General features: G+C 51.9%; 7 protein-coding genes across 7 annotated transcripts; 3 read left to right on the top strand and 4 right to left on the bottom strand.

The window, feature by feature from the left end:
• Positions 1–20: 20 nt before the first annotated feature.
• Positions 21–2,402, bottom strand: OCT1 (Mitochondrial intermediate peptidase; the record flags this gene model as incomplete). The annotated part of the gene is made up of 1 exon (XM_051736143.1): positions 21–2,402. The coding sequence occupies one exon, from the start codon at positions 2,400–2,402 to the stop codon at positions 21–23; it is 2,382 nt and encodes a 793-aa protein (XP_051584096.1).
• A 187-nt stretch (positions 2,403–2,589) lies between these two features.
• J4E82_009922 (uncharacterized protein) lies at positions 2,590–3,466 on the top strand (the record flags this gene model as incomplete). The annotated part of the gene is made up of 3 exons (XM_051736142.1): positions 2,590–2,616; positions 2,664–2,756; positions 2,843–3,466. The coding sequence occupies 3 exons, from the start codon at positions 2,590–2,592 to the stop codon at positions 3,464–3,466; spliced, it is 744 nt and encodes a 247-aa protein (XP_051584095.1).
• A 1,139-nt stretch (positions 3,467–4,605) lies between these two features.
• J4E82_009921 (uncharacterized protein) lies at positions 4,606–6,155 on the top strand (the record flags this gene model as incomplete). Its single annotated transcript, XM_051736141.1, has 8 exons — positions 4,606–4,707; positions 4,794–4,828; positions 4,881–4,960; positions 5,014–5,036; positions 5,101–5,245; positions 5,297–5,319; positions 5,367–5,974; positions 6,023–6,155. 8 exons carry the CDS (start codon positions 4,606–4,608, stop codon positions 6,153–6,155), a joined length of 1,149 nt encoding a protein of 382 aa, XP_051584094.1.
• A 466-nt stretch (positions 6,156–6,621) lies between these two features.
• J4E82_009920 (uncharacterized protein) lies at positions 6,622–10,078 on the bottom strand (the record flags this gene model as incomplete). Its single annotated transcript, XM_051736140.1, has 5 exons — positions 6,622–7,246; positions 7,308–7,421; positions 7,999–8,150; positions 8,201–8,757; positions 8,809–10,078. The coding sequence occupies 5 exons, from the start codon at positions 10,076–10,078 to the stop codon at positions 6,622–6,624; spliced, it is 2,718 nt and encodes a 905-aa protein (XP_051584093.1).
• Positions 10,079–11,268: 1,190 nt separating this feature from the next.
• Positions 11,269–13,296, top strand: J4E82_009919 (uncharacterized protein; the record flags this gene model as incomplete). Its single annotated transcript, XM_051736139.1, has 3 exons — positions 11,269–11,314; positions 11,362–11,723; positions 11,773–13,296. The coding sequence occupies 3 exons, from the start codon at positions 11,269–11,271 to the stop codon at positions 13,294–13,296; spliced, it is 1,932 nt and encodes a 643-aa protein (XP_051584092.1).
• A 579-nt stretch (positions 13,297–13,875) lies between these two features.
• Positions 13,876–14,465, bottom strand: J4E82_009918 (uncharacterized protein; the record flags this gene model as incomplete). The annotated part of the gene is made up of 3 exons (XM_051736138.1): positions 13,876–13,953; positions 14,052–14,157; positions 14,320–14,465. 3 exons carry the CDS (start codon positions 14,463–14,465, stop codon positions 13,876–13,878), a joined length of 330 nt encoding a protein of 109 aa, XP_051584091.1.
• A 595-nt stretch (positions 14,466–15,060) lies between these two features.
• Positions 15,061–16,156, bottom strand: J4E82_009917 (uncharacterized protein; the record flags this gene model as incomplete). The annotated part of the gene is made up of 2 exons (XM_051736137.1): positions 15,061–15,860; positions 15,913–16,156. The coding sequence occupies 2 exons, from the start codon at positions 16,154–16,156 to the stop codon at positions 15,061–15,063; spliced, it is 1,044 nt and encodes a 347-aa protein (XP_051584090.1).
• Between the last annotated feature and the right edge of the window lie 3,327 nt (positions 16,157–19,483).

Here is a 19,483-nt window from a genome sequence, read left to right as displayed (position 1 = left end):
GAAGAAACGCCATCTACTCTCTACTTCCCCCTCGCCTCTCTAATTCCCCACTTTCCCACTTCGGCCATAGCCTCCTCTCCACCCTTGGCCAACTTCTCGTCTTTCAAGACACCAGCCAAACATTGCCAACCATCTCTCCCTCCGCCCCACTTGAGTACCTCGTTCTTGTAAAGCTCACCATTCTCCCTATCCAAGCTACCTTGTTGGCCATTGTGCTGGAAAACATCCTTCCAGATCTTGGCCGCTAGCGCGCGGTCAAAGAGATAGGAATAGTATGTAGCGCCGTAACCAAACAGGTGGCCGAAGAAACCTTGCCAAGCCGTGCCGGCGGGTTCAGGGACAGATGCGTATTTGTTGTAGACGTCGTGGTAGACTTTTGTCGAGTTGAAATTCGGGTCTGCGGCAATCGGGGAGTGGTACGCTTGGTCGAGCATGCAGAGGAGAATCTGGCTTTCGAGTTCAGAGTACTGGTTTCGATTGTCGATTGCAAGGCGGGATTCTAGGGCCGCCATGGGAAGAGGGGCGTCCGTTTCCCAATGTCGTGCGTATAAACCTAGGACATGGGGACAAAAGGCAAAGTGCTCCATTAGAACCGAAGGCAGCTCGGCGATATCGGTCGCGCAGCGAGTACCGGAAACATTTTGCAGAGCTGTGCGACCTAGAATGGAGTGGAGTGCATGGCCCATTTCGTGGAAGAGAGTGCGCACGTCGTGGATGTTGAGGAGTGTTGGTCGAGAGTGCGAAGCTTTGCTAAAGTCACAAATCAATGCTATTGTGGGTAATTGGAAGTAGCTGTTGCGTTCGGCGTTGTAGGAGACGGGCATGCCGTCTGTGGCTGCCTCGATGGGGGAAGAGAAACGATGCTGCATGTGTGACATTTCCTCCATCTCTGAAGGCAGGATCTCGCGGCTGCATCGGAGAGTAAAATGAGCCGGATTAGGGGTTTTGCCAGGTCGCGAGTATAGATCGCAATATAGCACGGCAATATGGCCTTCGGTATCGGAGATGACGTCTAGTCGTCGCACACCATCTTCCCATACCTCACCTGGCTGGGTCTCTTTGGGAACGAAGCGAACACCATACAATCGGTCAAACAGTCGCGATATGCCCTGCAGTACAGTGCCAACAGAGAAGTATGCGGACAAAGAGTCGGGTGTACGCTGCCTGTAATGACCCTCCATTGTCGCAAGCATCTTCTGTGTGTAATAAAATTTGTCCCAAGCGTTGATGCGATTGGGGAAGTTGTCTTGGTGAGCATCGCCTCTCTTCAACTCCATCAACTCTTCTAGGTCAGCGAGGACAGCTGGTCGGCTATCTTCGTAGAGTGCTTTTAAGAAAGTGTTGACTGCTTCTGGTGTCCGCGCCATCTTGTTTTCTAGCGTCATGTGTGCAAAGGTCTCGTAGCCTGATGTTTGCGCCAACTCGACTCGTAGTTTCAATAGCTTTTCTAGACGCGCGATGCTTGGTTTGTTCGCTGTCCGCACAGCTTGGTAGGTTTCTTGCCGTACATCGGCATCCTCTACAAACCTCAGCACAGCTTGCGACTCGTGGTGCATGGTGGAAATTTTAGTTTCGCCCCATTTTGTCAGTGCCTTTGCGAGGTTTGGGTCCAGCCCTCTCAGCCTTGATGACTTGAACTTCAGGCTCAGCTTCTCCGGAGCCATGCCTTCGACGAATTCGTTGCCAACATCGGCAATCTCGCCACTCAAATCTACTAGGCGCTCCCTTGTCTTGTCGTCTAGACCAATACCAAATCTTGAAAAGTCCTCCATCAGTATCCTCGCTACGATGCGCTCCTCCTCGGTCCATGTGTCATATACCTCGGATATCTCCGAGGCCTTCTTCAGCTGGTCATGTAGTACTGGTGTCGTGTTCAGCTGGTTCATATACTGGAACACGGTTTGGTAGGCTTTCATTGCCATGATCTGGAACTTGCGATCCGGATGCGTGCCTCTTACAAAGTCGGCCAAGTCTATTACCCGACACAGCAGATCACTGAGCTTATCGAGGTCTTTGACCATATGCTTGAAGTCGTCGACCGACTGCGCTGCTGCCACCTTCTGCACCACGGCATTGCAGCGTTGTATCGTCACAGTGACAAAGTCAACGAAACCCTGGGGATGGGTAAGGTATTTGTTGCCTATTATTCCTGTGGGTGTGCCCTTCTGGGATGCGCGCTTGAAGCTGTCCCAGAAAGAAGCATTATCGAAAACCTTGCGGAGGGCGTCGTCATCTGTCTTGCCGCTGGCAGACAGGCCGTAGAGCGGGTTGGGGGCAGGATCGCGTGGTTTGGCGGCGGCGGCGGCCACAGTGGAGTTGAAGCGTCGCTGGCGGCGGGAGTGTTGGAGACATTGGTGGCAGACCCATGGCGACTGCTTTGTGCGTGCGAGGCGCTTAAGCATATTGGGTTGCGCGGGTGAAGGGTGGCCTGGCAGGGAGAAGACAAGACGCACCTGGGGCACGATGTCATAGCTAAGCCGAGGACGGGAATCTTGCGGCGCTCGCACGGCCGTTTCCGCGTCTTCTGAGCTCAACATCACAAGTTGGACACCACCAAACTCGACGCATTGCGCCTGCCCCACGCTCGATATGGCTTTCAGACCGCTGTTACGGCAGGTAAGTAGTCTTGACAAGATGGAAGACGGTGTATTGACCTCGTTCAGCGCGCCGCTGTCCCCGCCATGGCCGCCCTTTCGGCCGCCGCAATCTTCGCACCAGGAACCGTGTATGCAGAGGAGCGACCCGCGGATCACTTTGTATGTCGGCATGCCTTTGAGCCCTCGGAGACTCCTTTTCAGAGTCTCTGGCCCGTGGGTGCATCGCAATGCTAACGTCACGGCAGGACCGCAAACCCATCTACGATGACATGCCCATCGATACCACAGCTCCTACTGCTCCCTCTCTAGTAGACCCATCAAACTCGTCGTCGGCCCCAGAGTCTACCTACCGCCCAACACCGACCGACCGCCTCGCAGTCCAGATTGGCCGCGCGCGCATGGCTCTGTACGAGCAAGCGGTGCGCGGTGAAAAGGCCGTTGATAACGCCCTTACCGAAACCCTCCGCCTCGAGCACTCCTTCACAAGCACCATCCGCTCATTAGCCCCGCCGAGAGAATCGGGCGAGAAGGTCCTCCCTGGTGCTCTCTATGTCCTCGTTTCCTCCATGGCAGGTTCCATTATTACGCGCAACAGGAACATTTTGCTGCGAACCTCAGTTCCAGTCGCTGTCGGCATCACCGCCGCAAACTTTGTCCTTCCAATCACTACCAAAAACGTTGGAGACCTCATCTGGACCTACGAAGAGCGATACCCCGTCCTCGCAGACACGCATCTGCGCATGAAGAGCAGGATTTCGCAATTCATTGAGACTGGAAAGGCACACGCACAGGGAACTGTTGGTATGGTCGAGGGCAAGCTGGCCGATACACGGGAGAACTTGGAGGGCTGGGTCAAGAAGGGCCGGTAAATAATGCGTTATCGAAAGCTTCTCTGGCACAACTACCTGTACATTAGTAGCGGGGCATAGGTGCATCACCATCTTGATGCAATGTGATTTGCACTTTCTTTTCTCCTCCCACTTCTTCTTCATGCTTTCCGTATCGTTCAACTTGAGGCACAATATTCAGCGGGCTTTCCCCCCTTCCCATGTCCTTGGCCAAGTTCGTCTGGCTGCTCCTTCTGAACCCCACGCACTTTTTCAGTATGTTATTTTTCCTTGGCCTCGCACAAATATGCTTGGCTTACTTTAACCGTTACTCAGCACCCAGCAGTGTAGATTCTCTTCCTCGTCTTCAGCAAGACACTTGGCCGGAGCCAGCCTCATGCAAGCTCTATCGACCAACTTCAGTGCACAGCCACTATAAATTTGATCAAAAGACGGGCAGATCAGTACAGAAAGTAGAGGTGTAGATCCAGATCAGCTCGAGAATAGAAAGAGCCATGCTCGCCTTTGTTGAGTAGGATAAGAACAACAACGACTAGATCAGAGAAGAGAGTTCTTAGCATACTGGAAAAGTTCGACATAGGATGTGCAAGGGCAGTTGAACCCGCCAGTTTGGGCAAACAGGAAACAATTTGACACAACCTTGGCCTCGATGCGATGCATGGGTTGATGCAGCGGGCGGAATCCTTGGCGGCCAAGGGGCCGAAAGGGCCAAGCTGCAAAGGGGTTAGGTAGATGATGGACGATAAGCACAGCAGAAGATGAACAATGGTAAGCTCTTGACAGATGCAGAGGTATCGAGGGTGTGCACCCGATGGGTCGGTGAGTGTCACCCAGCGTCTCGGAAGGGCCGACGCACGTTCAAAGCCACTCAGGCGGTACTGGTAGCATGAGGCGTAAAGCTGTAGCTGTCATTCGACATAGTCGTGGTGGCTGTGGGGTCTCTTGGACAGCTGGCAACAGACAGGCGGTCGAGGTTGGGACGACTGCGGGGTTTACTGGCCCACGTTTAGCGCTCCCGTCGGCGTTTTCGCTATCGGCGTGACGGCCCCCCAAGGCCAGGGTCTTGGGAACGACATCAGCCATTCCGCTGGGTTTCGCCTCCTCCTCGACACGACTCGGGGCGTGTTCTGTAGCGCATCGTAGCGCACCAGCAACCCATCATGACTACCTCGACCTCGGATCCGGTGCCCAAGGACAAGCTGCGGCCGCTGTCCAGTGCCACCAATCTCACCGACTTCACACACTCGACTGTCGAGCCTGAGGTATGCTGCTGCTGCTGCTGCTGCTGATGCACATGCTCCCCACCACCCTCGCGCATAAAGTGCACAAGACTAACGCAGACACGCAGTCGGAACTGGCCTCGGATGGAGAATATGATGACCTGTACCTCACTCCTCCCTCGTTGATACACCGCGCGCGCGCTCACACGTCTTAGCGAAGTACAAAGCCTCTCGCCGAGCATGTACGAGAACGAGAAGAAGTACGGTCGCACCTACCACAGCTTTCACGCCGGAGGTAAGCGTCAAATCGGGGCAACTTTGCGCACAATTGTAGCTAATTCATTCTAGCCTACCCATTCCCAAATGACGAGGTACGCGCTGCTTGGAAACACCTCTTTTGTTCAATCGGCCCGTCGCTGACTCGCACATCTACAGCCAGAGAAATACCGCTTGGACTGGCAACATGCCATTATTAAATGTCTTCTGCACAGACGGAACTACTTCGCACCGCTCAAGCCAAAGAAGCCAAAGAGAATGTTGGACATTGGCTGTGGCACCGGAATCTGGTGTTTTGAGATGGGTAGGTGCCATGCCTGCTTTTCCCCGGAGAACCACCACTGACAAGTAGTAGCTGCCGAATTCCCAAACTGCCGGGTACGCGATTCCATTCTTCTCCCTCTACCATTCTAATCCAGCAACAGGTTGAAGGCATTGACTTGACACCGATCCAGCGAAAAATATCCTACACAAACATCGATTTCTACATGGAAGACATCCTCAGCCCAACATGGTGGTATCCCAAAGAAGAACCTTATATATACGACTACATCCACACACGCATGTCCCTCGGCATCTTCAACGACTTTCGAGAAATTATACAGAAGAGTTATAACAACCTGAGACCTGGCGGGTGGATGGAATCTCAGGAATGGTTTTCAAAGCTCCAATGTGCCGACGACATGCCCGAAGACTATCCGCTCAAAGAGTGGTCAGAATTAGCAGACAAGGCAGCACACAAACTCGGTCGACCATTACGCATCGCAGACAAGCTGAAGAGGTGGTACAAAGAAGCTGGTTTCGTCGATGTACATGAGGAGGTTTTTGCTATCCCCGCCAATCAATGGCCAAAAAGCGATCGCGAGAAAATGCTTGGCAAGTATTGTAGCTGGAATTTGATGTTGGGTTTGCAAGGATGGTCGCTTGAATACTTTGTCACTGGCTTGGGCTGGACACCAGCCGAAGTCGAGGTCTATCTCGCGCATGTGAGGAACTCGATTGTTGACGAGAACGTACATGCCTATTACAATTTGTGAGTCGGGATATGTAATCAGGCGAATCACATACTAACGCTGAGTAGCTACGTAGTATGGGGTCGTAAGCCTTTCGACGACGAACCTGGCAGCACTACACCAAAACCGCACCACTGGCCACAGCCTCCTGGCGATGACGACTCCATCCGTTGGTCGATGAGAGAGTCCGAAGATGCGTAATCAGCAGAACGAGGTTTGGCGTTTAGAGACATGGGATTCACGGGAGTCATGGCGTATTTGCTCCCGCACACACTGAGGAGGTAATCTCTATTCATTTCCATCTTGCATATCATTGATGGCGGCTTTTGTCAAACGAAAAGCTTTCGGCATGTATTTGAAGCGTTGGTTTACGGGTCAGACTGCGCTCTACGATGTATGAGGTTGGTAGTTATTGGATGCAAGGCGTATCGTATCAGTCACATGCAGGCATTAATCATTACAAAGCTGTCACACTACAAGTACACATTCGTTGATTGCGGGTAGTCATATTGCTCATCGCCTGCCACACCCTTGGTCTAATGTCAAAATCGGGAATTCGTGAACAGACATGAATCTTCCCACGCCAACCCACATCTGTTTCTGTCATGCCAATTGGACAAACGATTTTCTTCTGGTAATCCATATGATGAATGTCATACGGAAAACCTCACAGCTCCTCGCAATATTCCTTGGCTCCATAGGACAGAGCCCCGTTCCGCTTTCGCGAAGGACGTTCACCAAGGAGTGCATGGGCGAGATCAACAAAGAACTCCTTGCAGATGCCCTCACGTTGCTCAATGATGCTCGTCGCGTGTACGTCGTTCCAGAGATCGACCATGAGACGTCGTCCAAGGCTACCTTGTAGGGTGTTGTTGTACATGAACTGAACAATTTCGGCGTTAGGTAGACTGTCGGCAAACGATCGCTCTGCAGTGTCGCTGAGCACGGTCCGCAAAGCCTCGTTCTTGGCTTGCCTGTCTTGCAGCTTTTCGGCTAGGACATAGAGTTTGACAACAGCTAGGATGTGTGCTTGGAACTCGTCCGGTGTCATGGTTTGGAGGGCTGTAGCGTCGAATATCACATTGGTGTAGATGAAGCTGACGTAGAATGCGAAAGTCTGGGGATCGTCTTCGGGTAGCTTGACAAGTCGTTCCTTCTTTTCAATCCAGTTGCCATTTAGAGCGCGGCGGAAGAACTCTGAACGTGCACAAAGAATGCCCTCATGGAGTAGGAATTCTTGTTGAGAGGAATCACAGCCCACGCGAACGAGCAAGAACGAAGAAGGGTCGAATCTACAATTGTAAGTAAGTCAGTCTTGAAATTATTATTGGGCAGTTGTATAGAATGGTTTACTTCATACGACCGACTTGTGAAGTCTGCACGGCGTCTTTGGTCGCCATTGTGAGAAGTTTCTTTGATGACTGAGTATTGCAGAAAATCACAGTTGACGATGGAGGAGTGAGAAGACTGTGAGGTCGTAAGCGTACAACGAAAGCATTCATAGATTCATTGTTGGACGCCCTGCGTCATGGAAACTCAACGTGAAAGTGAACGTGAAAGTGAACGTGACGGTGAGCGTGAGCGCAATTAGGAAACTAGTACTGCATTCCATTTGGCTATGTCTGGAGGCGTAGCGAATGAACCTGCAATGGGGTATAAGCCTTGACAGGGGCGCTCTGCTTCATCTAGATTTCTAATGACGCAACACCTTCTCACTGCAGCTGATTGTGGAGTTTCTAGTACCAAAAGAGGCACTCAATCTACCATAACACTCTCCTTGTCCTTGGTAGAAGCGGGCGGGCTCCTACGAGAAAAATTGAACAAGATGTAGGACACGTAGGATAATGATGAATGAAGACATGTGATGTCTGTAGAGAATTTAAACTCTTATTTATCTTTTCTAATTTTCCCGTTTTGTATGTCTCTCCTTAGTGGCATTGCGGCATACCCGTTCAGCTCGTGTGATGATGTTCTCCCACTCCTTTCAGTCAACTTTCTCCACAATTCGCCTATGCTTGCCCTTTTTGCGGGTAACATGCTGTACTGTAAGCTATACAGGTTGCGGCGGTGAATAGGTGGAACAAATTGTCCGGAAACTAGACATAGCAAGACACTAGGCGAGAAATAGTGCTTGCGTATGCGATCGCCTAGGTCAAAGTAAGGTTGGAACATGGCGCGAAGAGATAATGGGATTGACTGCATGCTTTTAGTTCATACTCAGTGTACCTTCGTGAAAATCGACATACTTTTAGCAGCACGTAGGCAGTGGGGGGTGAGTTTACCGAGCCTGCCGTGTTAGAGCTAGCATCGGTAGTGTTTTGAAGCTCGAAGTATATCCCTCCGGGCAGTCGTCCGGGATCCTTGAGCCGGAGCATGACTGCGAAGAGCGGGAAGTGATTAAGGCATGCCAAACCCATCTCCAACGCGGCCTTCAGGCCAATGACTGCAATGCGTGCGCTTGCGAATGTCAGGTAGAAGACGAACACTGTCGGCAGTAGAAAGAATTGCAGTGTGAAAAGAATTGTCCCAAGTAACAGCTGGTCCAAGTCGTAGTCGCATGAGTCGATCCGATTACGGAGAATATTGCGCTTTTTCCCACGGAAGAGGTGAAAGAGCGATATGATGATAGTTAGCTGCCAATGGAAGATGCGGGCAGATGCGACGTAGAATGAGTAAATATGCAACGTCAATAGTGAGACGAGATCTGAAAAGATTGAGATGGGCATAGTGGCGCCAGCAAAAGCTGAAAAGCCGATGATCTGGACGAGCGCAGGCAGATTTGGTCGCAAGAGTGATATGCAGCCTGCAAAGTCTAGTCAGTAAAAACTCTTGAATGACAGTAGAACGAACATACCAGCCCAGTAGTCGATGACCCACAGAAACAGGTCGCCAAGGAATGCAGCCAACTCAGTGTTCAACTTCAAGCCTCCAGGCCAGCCCATGAGCCATGATATCATACGCCGTAGCCCGTCGACCGACCAGGTGCTGAAAATGGTGTCGACTTGAGCCGCCACGAATGAAGCATTCTCGATGATGAATGTTCCGACAGCAATGCCCATTATGACATCATTAGCAACCAGCCAAAGGCTATTGTAGAATCTGATGTATTCTGGGTGACTGTTGGTGATGCTTTCCCAATTGATCTTCCTTCTGCGCAAGGTGAGATACTGGATGGGCCAGTAGCAAGACTGTTGCAATCTGATGTCGATCTGCTGTGCTGTTGCAGAGATGTCTTTCAGGGCTGGCGAGTCAGAAGAGCCTGGCCGCCAATGCAGAACCTGAAGAACTGCCTCGCCCATTATACGGTGTGTAATCAGCCCAAAAATGAACAACTGCGCAGCTATGGGCCATATCCAGACTCTGAATGCATAGTGGAGTACAAGCCAGATGTAGTCCCAGAGATCGTTGGCCGACTCAACGACGCGCTCACTGACACTCAGAGCTCGCTTCATGCGTCTGCCAATCATGCCAATATTCTTCTGCAGTAGGGCGTTCAGTTCGTACGAACAGTTCACCTGCTCAATGATCATGGGCAATGCCAGCTCTTTCTGTGTGCGAGGATGTGCAATCACTCTGTGTAGCTTCAGCTTTTCGACAAGGTGTGCTTTCCTCTTACGTTCCCTCTCTTCTGCTCGTTCTAGCTCTTCGAAAGCCACGTCCCATTCTGCGACCTTTGTCTTGTCCCCCAGAGCCAGCGTGATGGGCTTGAGTGAGAGGTATTGCATACGCGTTGGGTGCGGTCGGTCGTAGACGATGACTTGCATGGTTATAAGGGCATCGTCGGGGTGATGAAGGCGCGGGAAACGGAGCGAAGGGTCGGTATGGACTGTGAGAAGGTCGGCGCCAGATTGATCGGCTGGCGTCTTAGGATTAACGGAACCCAATGCGCGCACAGAGGAGTGTCCACATCGCTGCAGTAGTTCTTGGATATCGTGGGGGCTGTGTCGCAGCAAGGTTCCCACGAGCAGTGCATTCTCGACCTGGCGCAACTCGACGTCTTGTAGCACACCGACGACAAAGACATCCGACTTTGAGTTTCTGAAGCCTACCAGAACACCCGGCGCAGAGTCCCTGGGAGCGTCTGATGGCCAAAATACGCGCATCAACCCATTGTGTGTGACCATGTCCTCATCCTGCTACCCCGCTAGAAGGAACCGCGACGTTTGAGCTGCTCGCGTGCAGAGATGCCGGTGCCTGCAAGTCGCGGGTGCTGTTCGACTCGGTCAGCGGAAAGCTTGCAATCGCGAGAATGGCCTATACTGACCAGGTCCGTCTCCTGTGTTGCGATGCGCACAATTGGCAGTATGAAGAGGAAGAACAGCAGGGAGAGCAGAGCGAAACCCTTGGCAGTCCTTGTCACCACTCCGTGATCCCAGGCAAATATCGCTAACTCGTAGACGCGTGTCACAAGATCCCAACGAGCAGTCGAGTATCCTGCAACGAAGATTCCGATGGTAAGAATAGAGAAAGCGTGCATCTACACCGTCATGCCAAGCGATAGTTCGGAACGGTCTAGGGGGAACAGCGCGTGCTCGGGACTAGCAGTCAGCTATGTGCGCCTAGATGTCTTGAATAGGTCTTGATTTCGAATCTGTAGTTTGACAGCGGTATGGAGTAGTGCGCCTGGATGTACATGGCGCAAGATGCATCATCGAGCGGTGCTTAGACATGCCATGATCGCGTACGTGGAAGGCCACTGGTGCGATTGCTCGGGATACGCGCTAATGCTAGATTCACTCTAGCCCGTACCGCTTTTGGCCCTGCCTCGACAACGTTGAGCGCCATCCCAGAGGAAAGCTTCACATCGACAGAGCACAAGAAAAGTCCACATTTGTCAACAAGTGCACTGTAACATAGAGATTACCGCGCTGCCGTAGGTGTTACCTTTCATTTCGCTTCTTTCCTCTACTGTGTTTTCACATTGTCTACGTTGACCGCTTCGCACGTGTGACGGGCTAGCATTCAACATGCATCAATCGAGATGGGCGGAGACAGGAAGAAGACCGGAAGCGCCGAGAGGGAGCTTCGATGGGCAGAGGTAACGTACAAGTAATGCGATTTGTACAGCACAATTCACTGCTGTCTAAAGCGCACACGACCAGGCGCTCTGCTCGCGTTGATTGCTAGCGCGTCGCGTTCCTTCGCCCTGAAGTTTCCGTTCACTCCAGTCGCAATCTCCAGTCAGGCACTCTGCCTTCTTTCACGAAGCGTCTCCAACGCAAACAATATTCCTCATCTTACTAATTTCCCCAGTCAACTCGGAGTCACAGCTTTTGATCCCGAACAAAGGCAACGAAACAGTTACCCTGGCGACATGACCGTCTGCAACTTCTATCCGCGGAACGCTTGCAAATTCGGAGGTAAGCAACCAGACATGTTGTACCGACTTTTTCCTCACGCGAAACAGATGCTTGCAAATTCGAGCACCCTGGAAGTTCGCGGGATGCAGCCCGAGGGGGAGGTGGTTTTGGCGGAGGCTCCAACAACAACCGCTTTGGTGCTTTCAGTGGCGATCGCTACCGTCCGGGTGACAATAGCGGGTCCAGCTCATTCGGGGGTAGCCGCGAATCAAAGTCGTCGACTTTCAACCTAGACAAGGACGTCATTCAAGCCGATCTCAGTAAGGAGCGTCCAACGTACCCGCTCTCATGTTATGGCCCAGGGAAAGATGCTCCACGACAGCTTATTGAAGGGCCTGTCGAAATCAGTCCCGAAGAGCTCCGCCTTCGATACTATACGCTACGAGCGGCCGGTAACGAGCCCACAGCAGTAAGTACGGAATCTGGTTCTGGTTTCCTCAAAAGCTAACAGACTCCAGCAACAAGAAGAGGGTGCGCTGAACGAGAAGATGCAACAGCAAGTAAAAGCGATCTTGGACGACGTCGCAGGGGCTATCAGCTATGTTCAGGCAGGTGCCGACGTCCATCCCAATCGCATCGACATCGCCAAGGGCACTGCTTCAGCAAGCGGATCGATGACTAACACGACTGCGTCATCTAACACTGCCGCGAATCCTTTTATGAAAGCTCCGTCAAACCCGTTTCAGGCGGCAGCAGCATCTTCGCAGCCTTCTGCGTTCGGACAGGCCTCAACACCAGGATTTGGAAAGCCGGCCTTCGGTCAGCCATCCAACCCAGCACAAACTACCTCCGCATTTGGACAGCCATCAAATCCGGGTCAGAGTACCTCAGCATTCGGTCAACCCTCAAATCCGGGTCAATCCACCTCAGCGTTTGGACAGGCGTCGAGCCTGGGTCAGACTACTTCGGCTTTTGGACAGACCTCAAATCCAGGTCAGGCTACTTCAGCATTTGGACAGGCGTCAAATCCAGGCCAGTCAGCTTCGCCCTTTGGCGCGGCTTCTGCTTTGGGTCAAAAGCCATCACCCTTTGGTCAGCCTTCAGCGCTTGGCGGTGCTGGTAGTGCGTTCGGAAAGCCTGCATTTGGAGCCTCCGGGTTTGGTCAGCCGTCGATGCCGGGCGCAGGAAGCGCATTCGGGCAGACCAGCAGTATGGGCCAAGGCTCGGCCTTTGGCCAGCCATCGGCGCCAGGTGCGGCGTCTGGATTTGGACAGACAAACGCTCTAGGGCAAAAGCCAAACCCATTCAGCAAACCTGGATTCGGTCAAAGTGGATTCGGTCAAGCGTCTCAGCCAGGTGCCAATACCTCGCCTTTCGGGCAACAAGCATCGTCTGGCGCATCGCCGTTTGGTCAGCAAGCTTCGTCAGGTCAATCTCCTTTCGGTCAGCAAGCGCAGCAGACAAATCAGCCTTCACCGTTTGGTCAACAAGCACAGAAGCCAAACCCATTTGGTCAGCCACAGCAAGCATCAACACAGGCACCTGCGCAATCGAACCCCTTTGGTGGAACTGCATCATCGCAGACTCCAGCATTCGGCCAGACGAGCAAGCCCTCACCTTTCGGCACCCAACAGCCGCAAAACAACGCGACGCAGCCAGCAGCTGCTAATCCTTTCCTTAAACCCCAGACATCCGCCGCTCCAGCAACTTCCACACCTTCTCCCTCTCCTTTTGCAACTCAACCACAGAATCAACCTAACAATCCCCCCGCTCCTGCTCAAGCTACCTCTCAGCTGCCTTCAATTGCACAGCCTACCTCGGCAGCACGTCCCCATGTTGAGGGCGTCACACCAGATGGCAAGCCAATCGACCCGAAGGACCGTTACAAAGAGGGCAAACCAGAGGAGTATGATGGCGAGCAGGGTAGGATTTTGGAGGAGATTTATAAGCGCGTGTCGCAACTAGGACGATTTAACGATGATGAGGACATCCCAGTCACGCCTCCGAAGTGTGAATGGATAGCGCCGCTTGCGATATTGTGAAGGCGATGGCGTATGTCAGATGTTCGGATGCATTTGGCGTCATGGAACATGGTAGGCGTTAGGTACTGATTTTGATAGGGATGTTGCTCACAGAGATATGCGTAGACGATGGATTGAAATGCGGATGGAAGCACATATAGAATTGCATCTGTTATGATCAAAATTGGAGCTAACACGCTTATGAATGAAACAACATGGCGTAAGCATAGTTGTGTCATTACACCGTCATATGCAATAGCAAGAGTAGCTGTGTAGCAGCGGGAGGACGATGCCGAAATTGTAGTTGGAGTTTACACGCAATACTTGATGTTACAATGCAATACCCGTTCGCTGTGACTTTGTCACTAGTACCAAAGACATCAGCATGATCAACTTGAAATGTGTTTGGTATAAAATAGACACTCGACAAATGCCCGCTTTCGTAATGACACGGCAGAGACCAATCTCGTAATGTACATGTGCGTCCCATTCCGCCGGTCCAGCGCGCGATACTGCCTGCCCCACTCGTGCATGTCTTCCTCAACGTCTCCCTCACAATCTGCTGTGTATTCGCCATTCGGTGGGTACTTGGTGAATTCTTTATCGCTTCTTCGCATCGACCTTGTCCTCGAGGGTGCGGACATAGCCTTCTATCCGTTGGACCGCGGATTGGAGAGCCTGTTCTCGTTAGCAATGGCCCGCTTCCCCAGGCGACCCCCATATATCGTTATTTCATCCGCAAACATGCGCAGAGAAGGTAGATGTGAATGACGTACGTAGATGTCTTCGGTCAAGAGCTGATTTGACACGCGGTATTCGTCAATGACATAGTAGTACATGCCTGCACCGGATGTCGTCGCACCGAGAAGGAACCCAAACAATCTGTCGTACGTTAGCCATATCCTCTTGTTCCAGTGTGTTACCAAAAAGTCTGCTGCTTCGCCTTCGGGTTTATCTGCTGGCATACGACAAGCTTCCAAATAGGTGTATAGCCATCCCACCTATGGCAACATCTGCTAATACAACTGCAAGAGGGGCACTCACCCTCCCCTAAAGGCACCAACGGGCTTCCTGACTGGCGCGACAACAGCATCCTGCCTCAGTACCGCGCTTGTCTGGAATCCGCGGGAAGCAGCCATGGGTGATCGAACGCCGGCGCGAGCGGCCGCCCTCAAGAATTGAGTTGCCATTGTGTCCTTCGCTATCGTTTGGTTCACTCGTATCGTGGTTCGAGCTTGGGTCTCGGTCTGCGAGTGTGCGGATGGATCGTGGTGGTGGTGACGCTCGTGTGCCGGCCGTGACGTTTGTGAGCTACTCTCCGCACTACAAACAAGCAAGCTCGACTCGTCTGACCCGGACCCTTGCCAGTCTGTTGCTTATGTCAGCCACCCCACCTGTCCCCGTTGGGTAGACTATGATCCTTGTGGCGATGGTATTTTGATGTAAGACAGGATGCTAACAAAGCGTAATAAATCACAAGGTTGCTAATGTGACTATAGGAAGAAGGTTCTTGTCGACTTGCCCTCCGCGTTCTGATCGGTCTCGTGGTCAGCGCCGTTGCCCAATTTCTTTCTAAGGACCTCGGATAGTTCACAGAGTAGAATGCAAATATCTTGAGGACGACACATACGACAGGTGCACACAAAGAAATTGGTAATGAAATCTGTGCCAATATTGACTTCGTAGTCTACGCAACGACATGCAGATCGATTCCGAAAATCTATACTAATAGTAACCATTAAATTATACCGCAACGCAAGTAGGGGGTATTGGAAAATCCATATACTAAGGAAATGAAGGTTTGGTGATGGGCAAGGTCTTCGTGCAGTCAGTCAACTTGAGCAGGTCTTTCTTCTCTACACCCAACAAACTCATCCTGATGTACGCCTTCGCATAGTCCAGGTTCCAATGGACCTGGTTGCCGACATAGAGTTTCCACTCATCGTTGATCTTAGGATGTTTTGACAGCACCTTGTCACTTGGGAGTACAAAGATCTTTTGGTCTTTGGAGATACCCGCGGGGTTGTTAAGTGTGTCATTGTAGAATTCAACGTCCCAAACACCAGGAGTCGTATCGAGAGGCTTCTCCGCGAAAGTAGGGTCGACAAAACGTTGTTTGGCTGTTGCATGGGCGCCTACGAGGGCTGCAAGATCGTGTGCTGAGAAACCCTTCTGTTTGAAGAGTTCGATCATCTTGTCGGCATCATCTCGAACATCTGGTAGGAGACCAGTAGGCGCAGCCTTTGTAGCGTCTTTGCGGCCAACGAAGGCAAGTACGCGTGGACCCTTCGGGCATGAGACGGTGGCATGGTTATGCGCATATTGGACAAGATCGGCGTACCCAACCTTGTACTTGGCCTGTACACTACGAAGTAGTGTGCGAATATTTTGAAGGCCTTTGTTCTCTGGTCGGTCCTCTTCGCCAAAGTCCATCAGTAGCGATCCATCGGCACCACCGTTGGGAGCATTTTTGTCCCAAGACCCAGCATCATGGAAACCCATACGAACTGCAGCACGAGCATTATCGTTGCATTGTTTGTCGGCTCCGACGAAATGTTTCGTGAGTTCGGCAGAGACATCATACCCTGAAAACTATTAGTACTTCGATACGATCGAGAAAGGTTTGTCAGAACTCACAAACACAGCATTTGTCGACGCTGAACAACGAGCATGTCACCGGCTTGTTCGCCTTAGTGTTGTCGATAGGCGATCTCTTGCCAGACAGAACATCAGCAATAAGCTGTTCCATACCAGAGAGATCCCCACCGCCAAGGATGTTATCGATGAGGCCCGGTGCAGCTTCGCGTTGTTCCAATGGAGTAGATGAAGCTATAGAGCACAAAGCGAGGAGAGGCAAAGCCAGAGATTTACTTAGGACCATGTTGAAAGTGAAAATATGTAACGACTGACAAGAGTATGAACAAATTACTAAAGGAGCCAACGAGGGATGGGCAACTATGAACTGGTGAGGAACGAAAAGATAAGGTGTTTAGAACATCCTTATATCCCGCAACAGTCTACTACAGCGGTCGTGTACAAACCCTAAGGGCTTCAGCCTGGTCGATCACGTCTAACACGGAAGCAGGGCACAGCGCAGTCGAGGCCACGGCAAGCCACGTCGACTAGAAAGATACAGCTCGGTCCTCGAAATAGTAATCTACCCCTGCAGCTTCGAGCCAAGCCAGCCGCTCCAAGGCGATGTAGTTAAGAGAACATGGCCAAACAGCTACCAGCTGATGGTCATGACTACGATATGCAGGGCCGAGCCTATACTAGTGATCTTTGGAGACAAGTAGTCTCCGGCTCCTGGTGAGAAGTGTTGGCAGTCCAATAGTCGCCGCAGAGTCCAGAAGGAAAATGCCAAGCCTCCGAAGCGGCGCGTTGAAGAACGGTCTAGCTGTTGCAGATACTGAATCTTGCTCAACGAGTATGAGTTGAAGCACTCGCCATTCGACAAGCAAGTGCAGGCCATAGCGAGCGGGCGAGAGCTTGCAACCATCGCATACTGCGCGGTTGCCACCGATGCGCAGCTGCGGAAACGCTCCTTGCCGAGAAAGAGGGTACTACATCGCCATTCTCCATCACCGCTAGCTTCCGTACTCGTTGTCTAGATTGCTACGAGGCAGCGATCATGTCGTATCTTCTCGTGAAGGCGCATGGTGGCTTGCCCAGACCTTGCTGGACTGGGTACCGAAGCTCGCATGCTTGCTTGGCATGGCAAGGCTCAATACTCTCCGCATGAAAATCCGGGACCTGAACCCACGATCCGCAAAAAGCAAGCGCATCACTTGCCTTGCAGTCCCGGCTCCTACCATTTGTGAAATGACTAAGCGGTACGTTTGTGCTTCAGCTAGTGGGAGCCAGTACCAGCAGCTGAGACTCACTTCCCCTTACCTATGTTACGGCTCTTGGGGAAAAAAAGTAGTATCGAGCTGTCTTGCGACATCGCCTTAAGCAAGCGACATGGGAATGTCGTCGTTCGTACCCAAGGATCGAGTGATGATAGCGATAGAAAAGATAGCGCTGAGTCTTCAATCACTTGACCATACGTGGAGAGGCTGAACAGGGAGATCGACCACACTAGCTTAGTCGAGCAGCCGATGCTGTGGAGAGCCGGAGCCGTCGCGAGACTTCCAACTGTGTGCAACAGCATCGGCACAGCAGGTCAGACAACTTACTGCCTTGCAAACTCTACTGATTCAGCAAGGTGGCTTGTTCTGCGACTGATCTTGGTACTCAAGCCTTAGCGTCAGCTCACCTTTTCAATACCATTCCCGACGCTGATGTTGAGAGTAGTGTAGACTGGAACACGCCTCGACGCGCATGTAGAAACTGTCAAAAGCGAGGGTCTTTTCGGTACTTGTGCTGACTGCGCTTTTCTGCAGGTACCACTACAGGTACTAACAGGCTGGACGGTAACAAGAAAATATGCTAACAGTTTGTAGGCGCAGCCTGGCACTACGGCTCGGAACCAAAATGCAGGGCTGATCCGACGGTCGAGCGTTAGGCGAAATGCTGGTATCGATCGCAAAAGCCACAACTAGATCAGACCGCCCTAGAAAGAATTGTAACAGTAGAAGTCTCCAGATAAGGAGAGCGAGTTTGTTGAACTTTGCATACCTAGGTATCGTTTGCGTTGCCTTTCTCGGCACGCAAAAGCATGAGTTCCGACAAGCTGCTTACTTGTTTGTTTCGTCTTGATCCCAGCCCTGAACTCAACAATGCCATACCGCCATGAGATCCAACGGGAACCATACCGAACGACATTTCAGGAGCATCGCATCGTTGGAGTCGGAGACGAAGCAGCAACTGCAGCGCGCCCTAAGGTGGCGGCTTTAGCGGGAATAACAGTCTTGGCAGACGGCATACGGAGGTGCCGATGAGCGGAGGCCTGGAGGCGTCTCGCCCTTTCTGATCTTCATGTATCAACACCGTGGGCATTCTTGTGCTTCCCGTCTCAGAGTCCAAACAACGCTCTTTGACGCCTACTGTCACTTTCCTTCTGCGATCTCGCCACTCTAATTTCGAATCCGCGACCACTATCACGTCATGCACACAGATGTCGCGCCCGGAATCCTCTGGCAACAGTCCGCCAAAGCGTCGACGTACGGTTGAAGGATCGTGCTGGCCTTGCAAGCAAAGACGAGTCAAATGCGATCTCCAAAAACCTATGTGCCGCCGATGTTTCATCTCCAAAACAGAAGATTGCAGCTACGACAAATTGCTACTTAGATGGAAGAAGCGGCCTGCGAAAACCGTGCCCGAATGTCCACCACAGCTGTCCATAGAGCGTACCCTCAACAGCACCCACCTGGCAGTCAATGAGCGAAGAGCTGTAGAATATTTCAAGGCACGGTTATGGCCACTATTCTCAACTCTCCACAAGCCAGTTCCCCCGCCAGTCGCGCTTGCCATGCGCTCGCAACCGGTTCTCCAGGCCTTATGTGTATTTGCCGAGGAACACCGGGCCCTACAAGAGCGAGGATCTTCAAAACAGACCCTGGATAGGAGACGCCTTCATTGCTTGTCAACCATCCGCGGTCAGCTTAGTAGCGAGCATTGCGAGAACGCCTCGCTCTCTGCACTCCTAGTCGCAGTGCTGCTGTTGTACTTCCTCGAAGGCTACGTCAACTGCATGTCGGATGATGCTTCGACCCGCTGCCACCTCGCCGGAGCGATTGCAATTATAAACGCCATGGGTGGTTTTCAATCAGCGTGGTCGTCATCAGACAGAATCACTAGAATGTTGCTCTCGGAACTAGCGTCTACTGATCTGACCGATGCCCTCCTTCAAGATAGAGAACCCTCGTTCCCACCCACCATTTGGGAGCACATGGAGCCTGGATCGGTGTGGTGGGAATCTATTTCTGGTACTAAGTCGCTTGGATCCGTCCTGTCAACTTTGTCTGAGATGAGTATCTACCACCACAGGCTTCAAAATGGTATAGAGATTTGTGTTGACAAGGTGCAAGCGTTTGAGCGTGCGCTTCAACCTACATACTCTATGCTGGCATCTCCTAATGGAGATGCGGAACAAGACCTTTTCCACCCGGTCGCAACAGCATCGCTATCCCTTGTCCGGTGTTTTCAGCACGCTGGTCTAATATACCTTTACAGCGCTATACAAAACATCCCAGCCAACCATTTTCTCCTCCAGCAACATGTCCATGCGTGCTTAGAGTGCATACAAGGCATGGATACAAGATCT

This window comes from Alternaria postmessia, assembly GCF_024291825.1.
Source record: "Alternaria postmessia strain BMP 2775 chromosome Unknown scaffold_105, whole genome shotgun sequence".
NCBI lineage: Eukaryota > Fungi > Ascomycota > Dothideomycetes > Pleosporales > Pleosporaceae > Alternaria > Alternaria postmessia.
The sequence above is the reverse complement of the archived record's forward strand: the minus strand, read 5'-3'. Positions and strand labels throughout refer to the sequence as shown.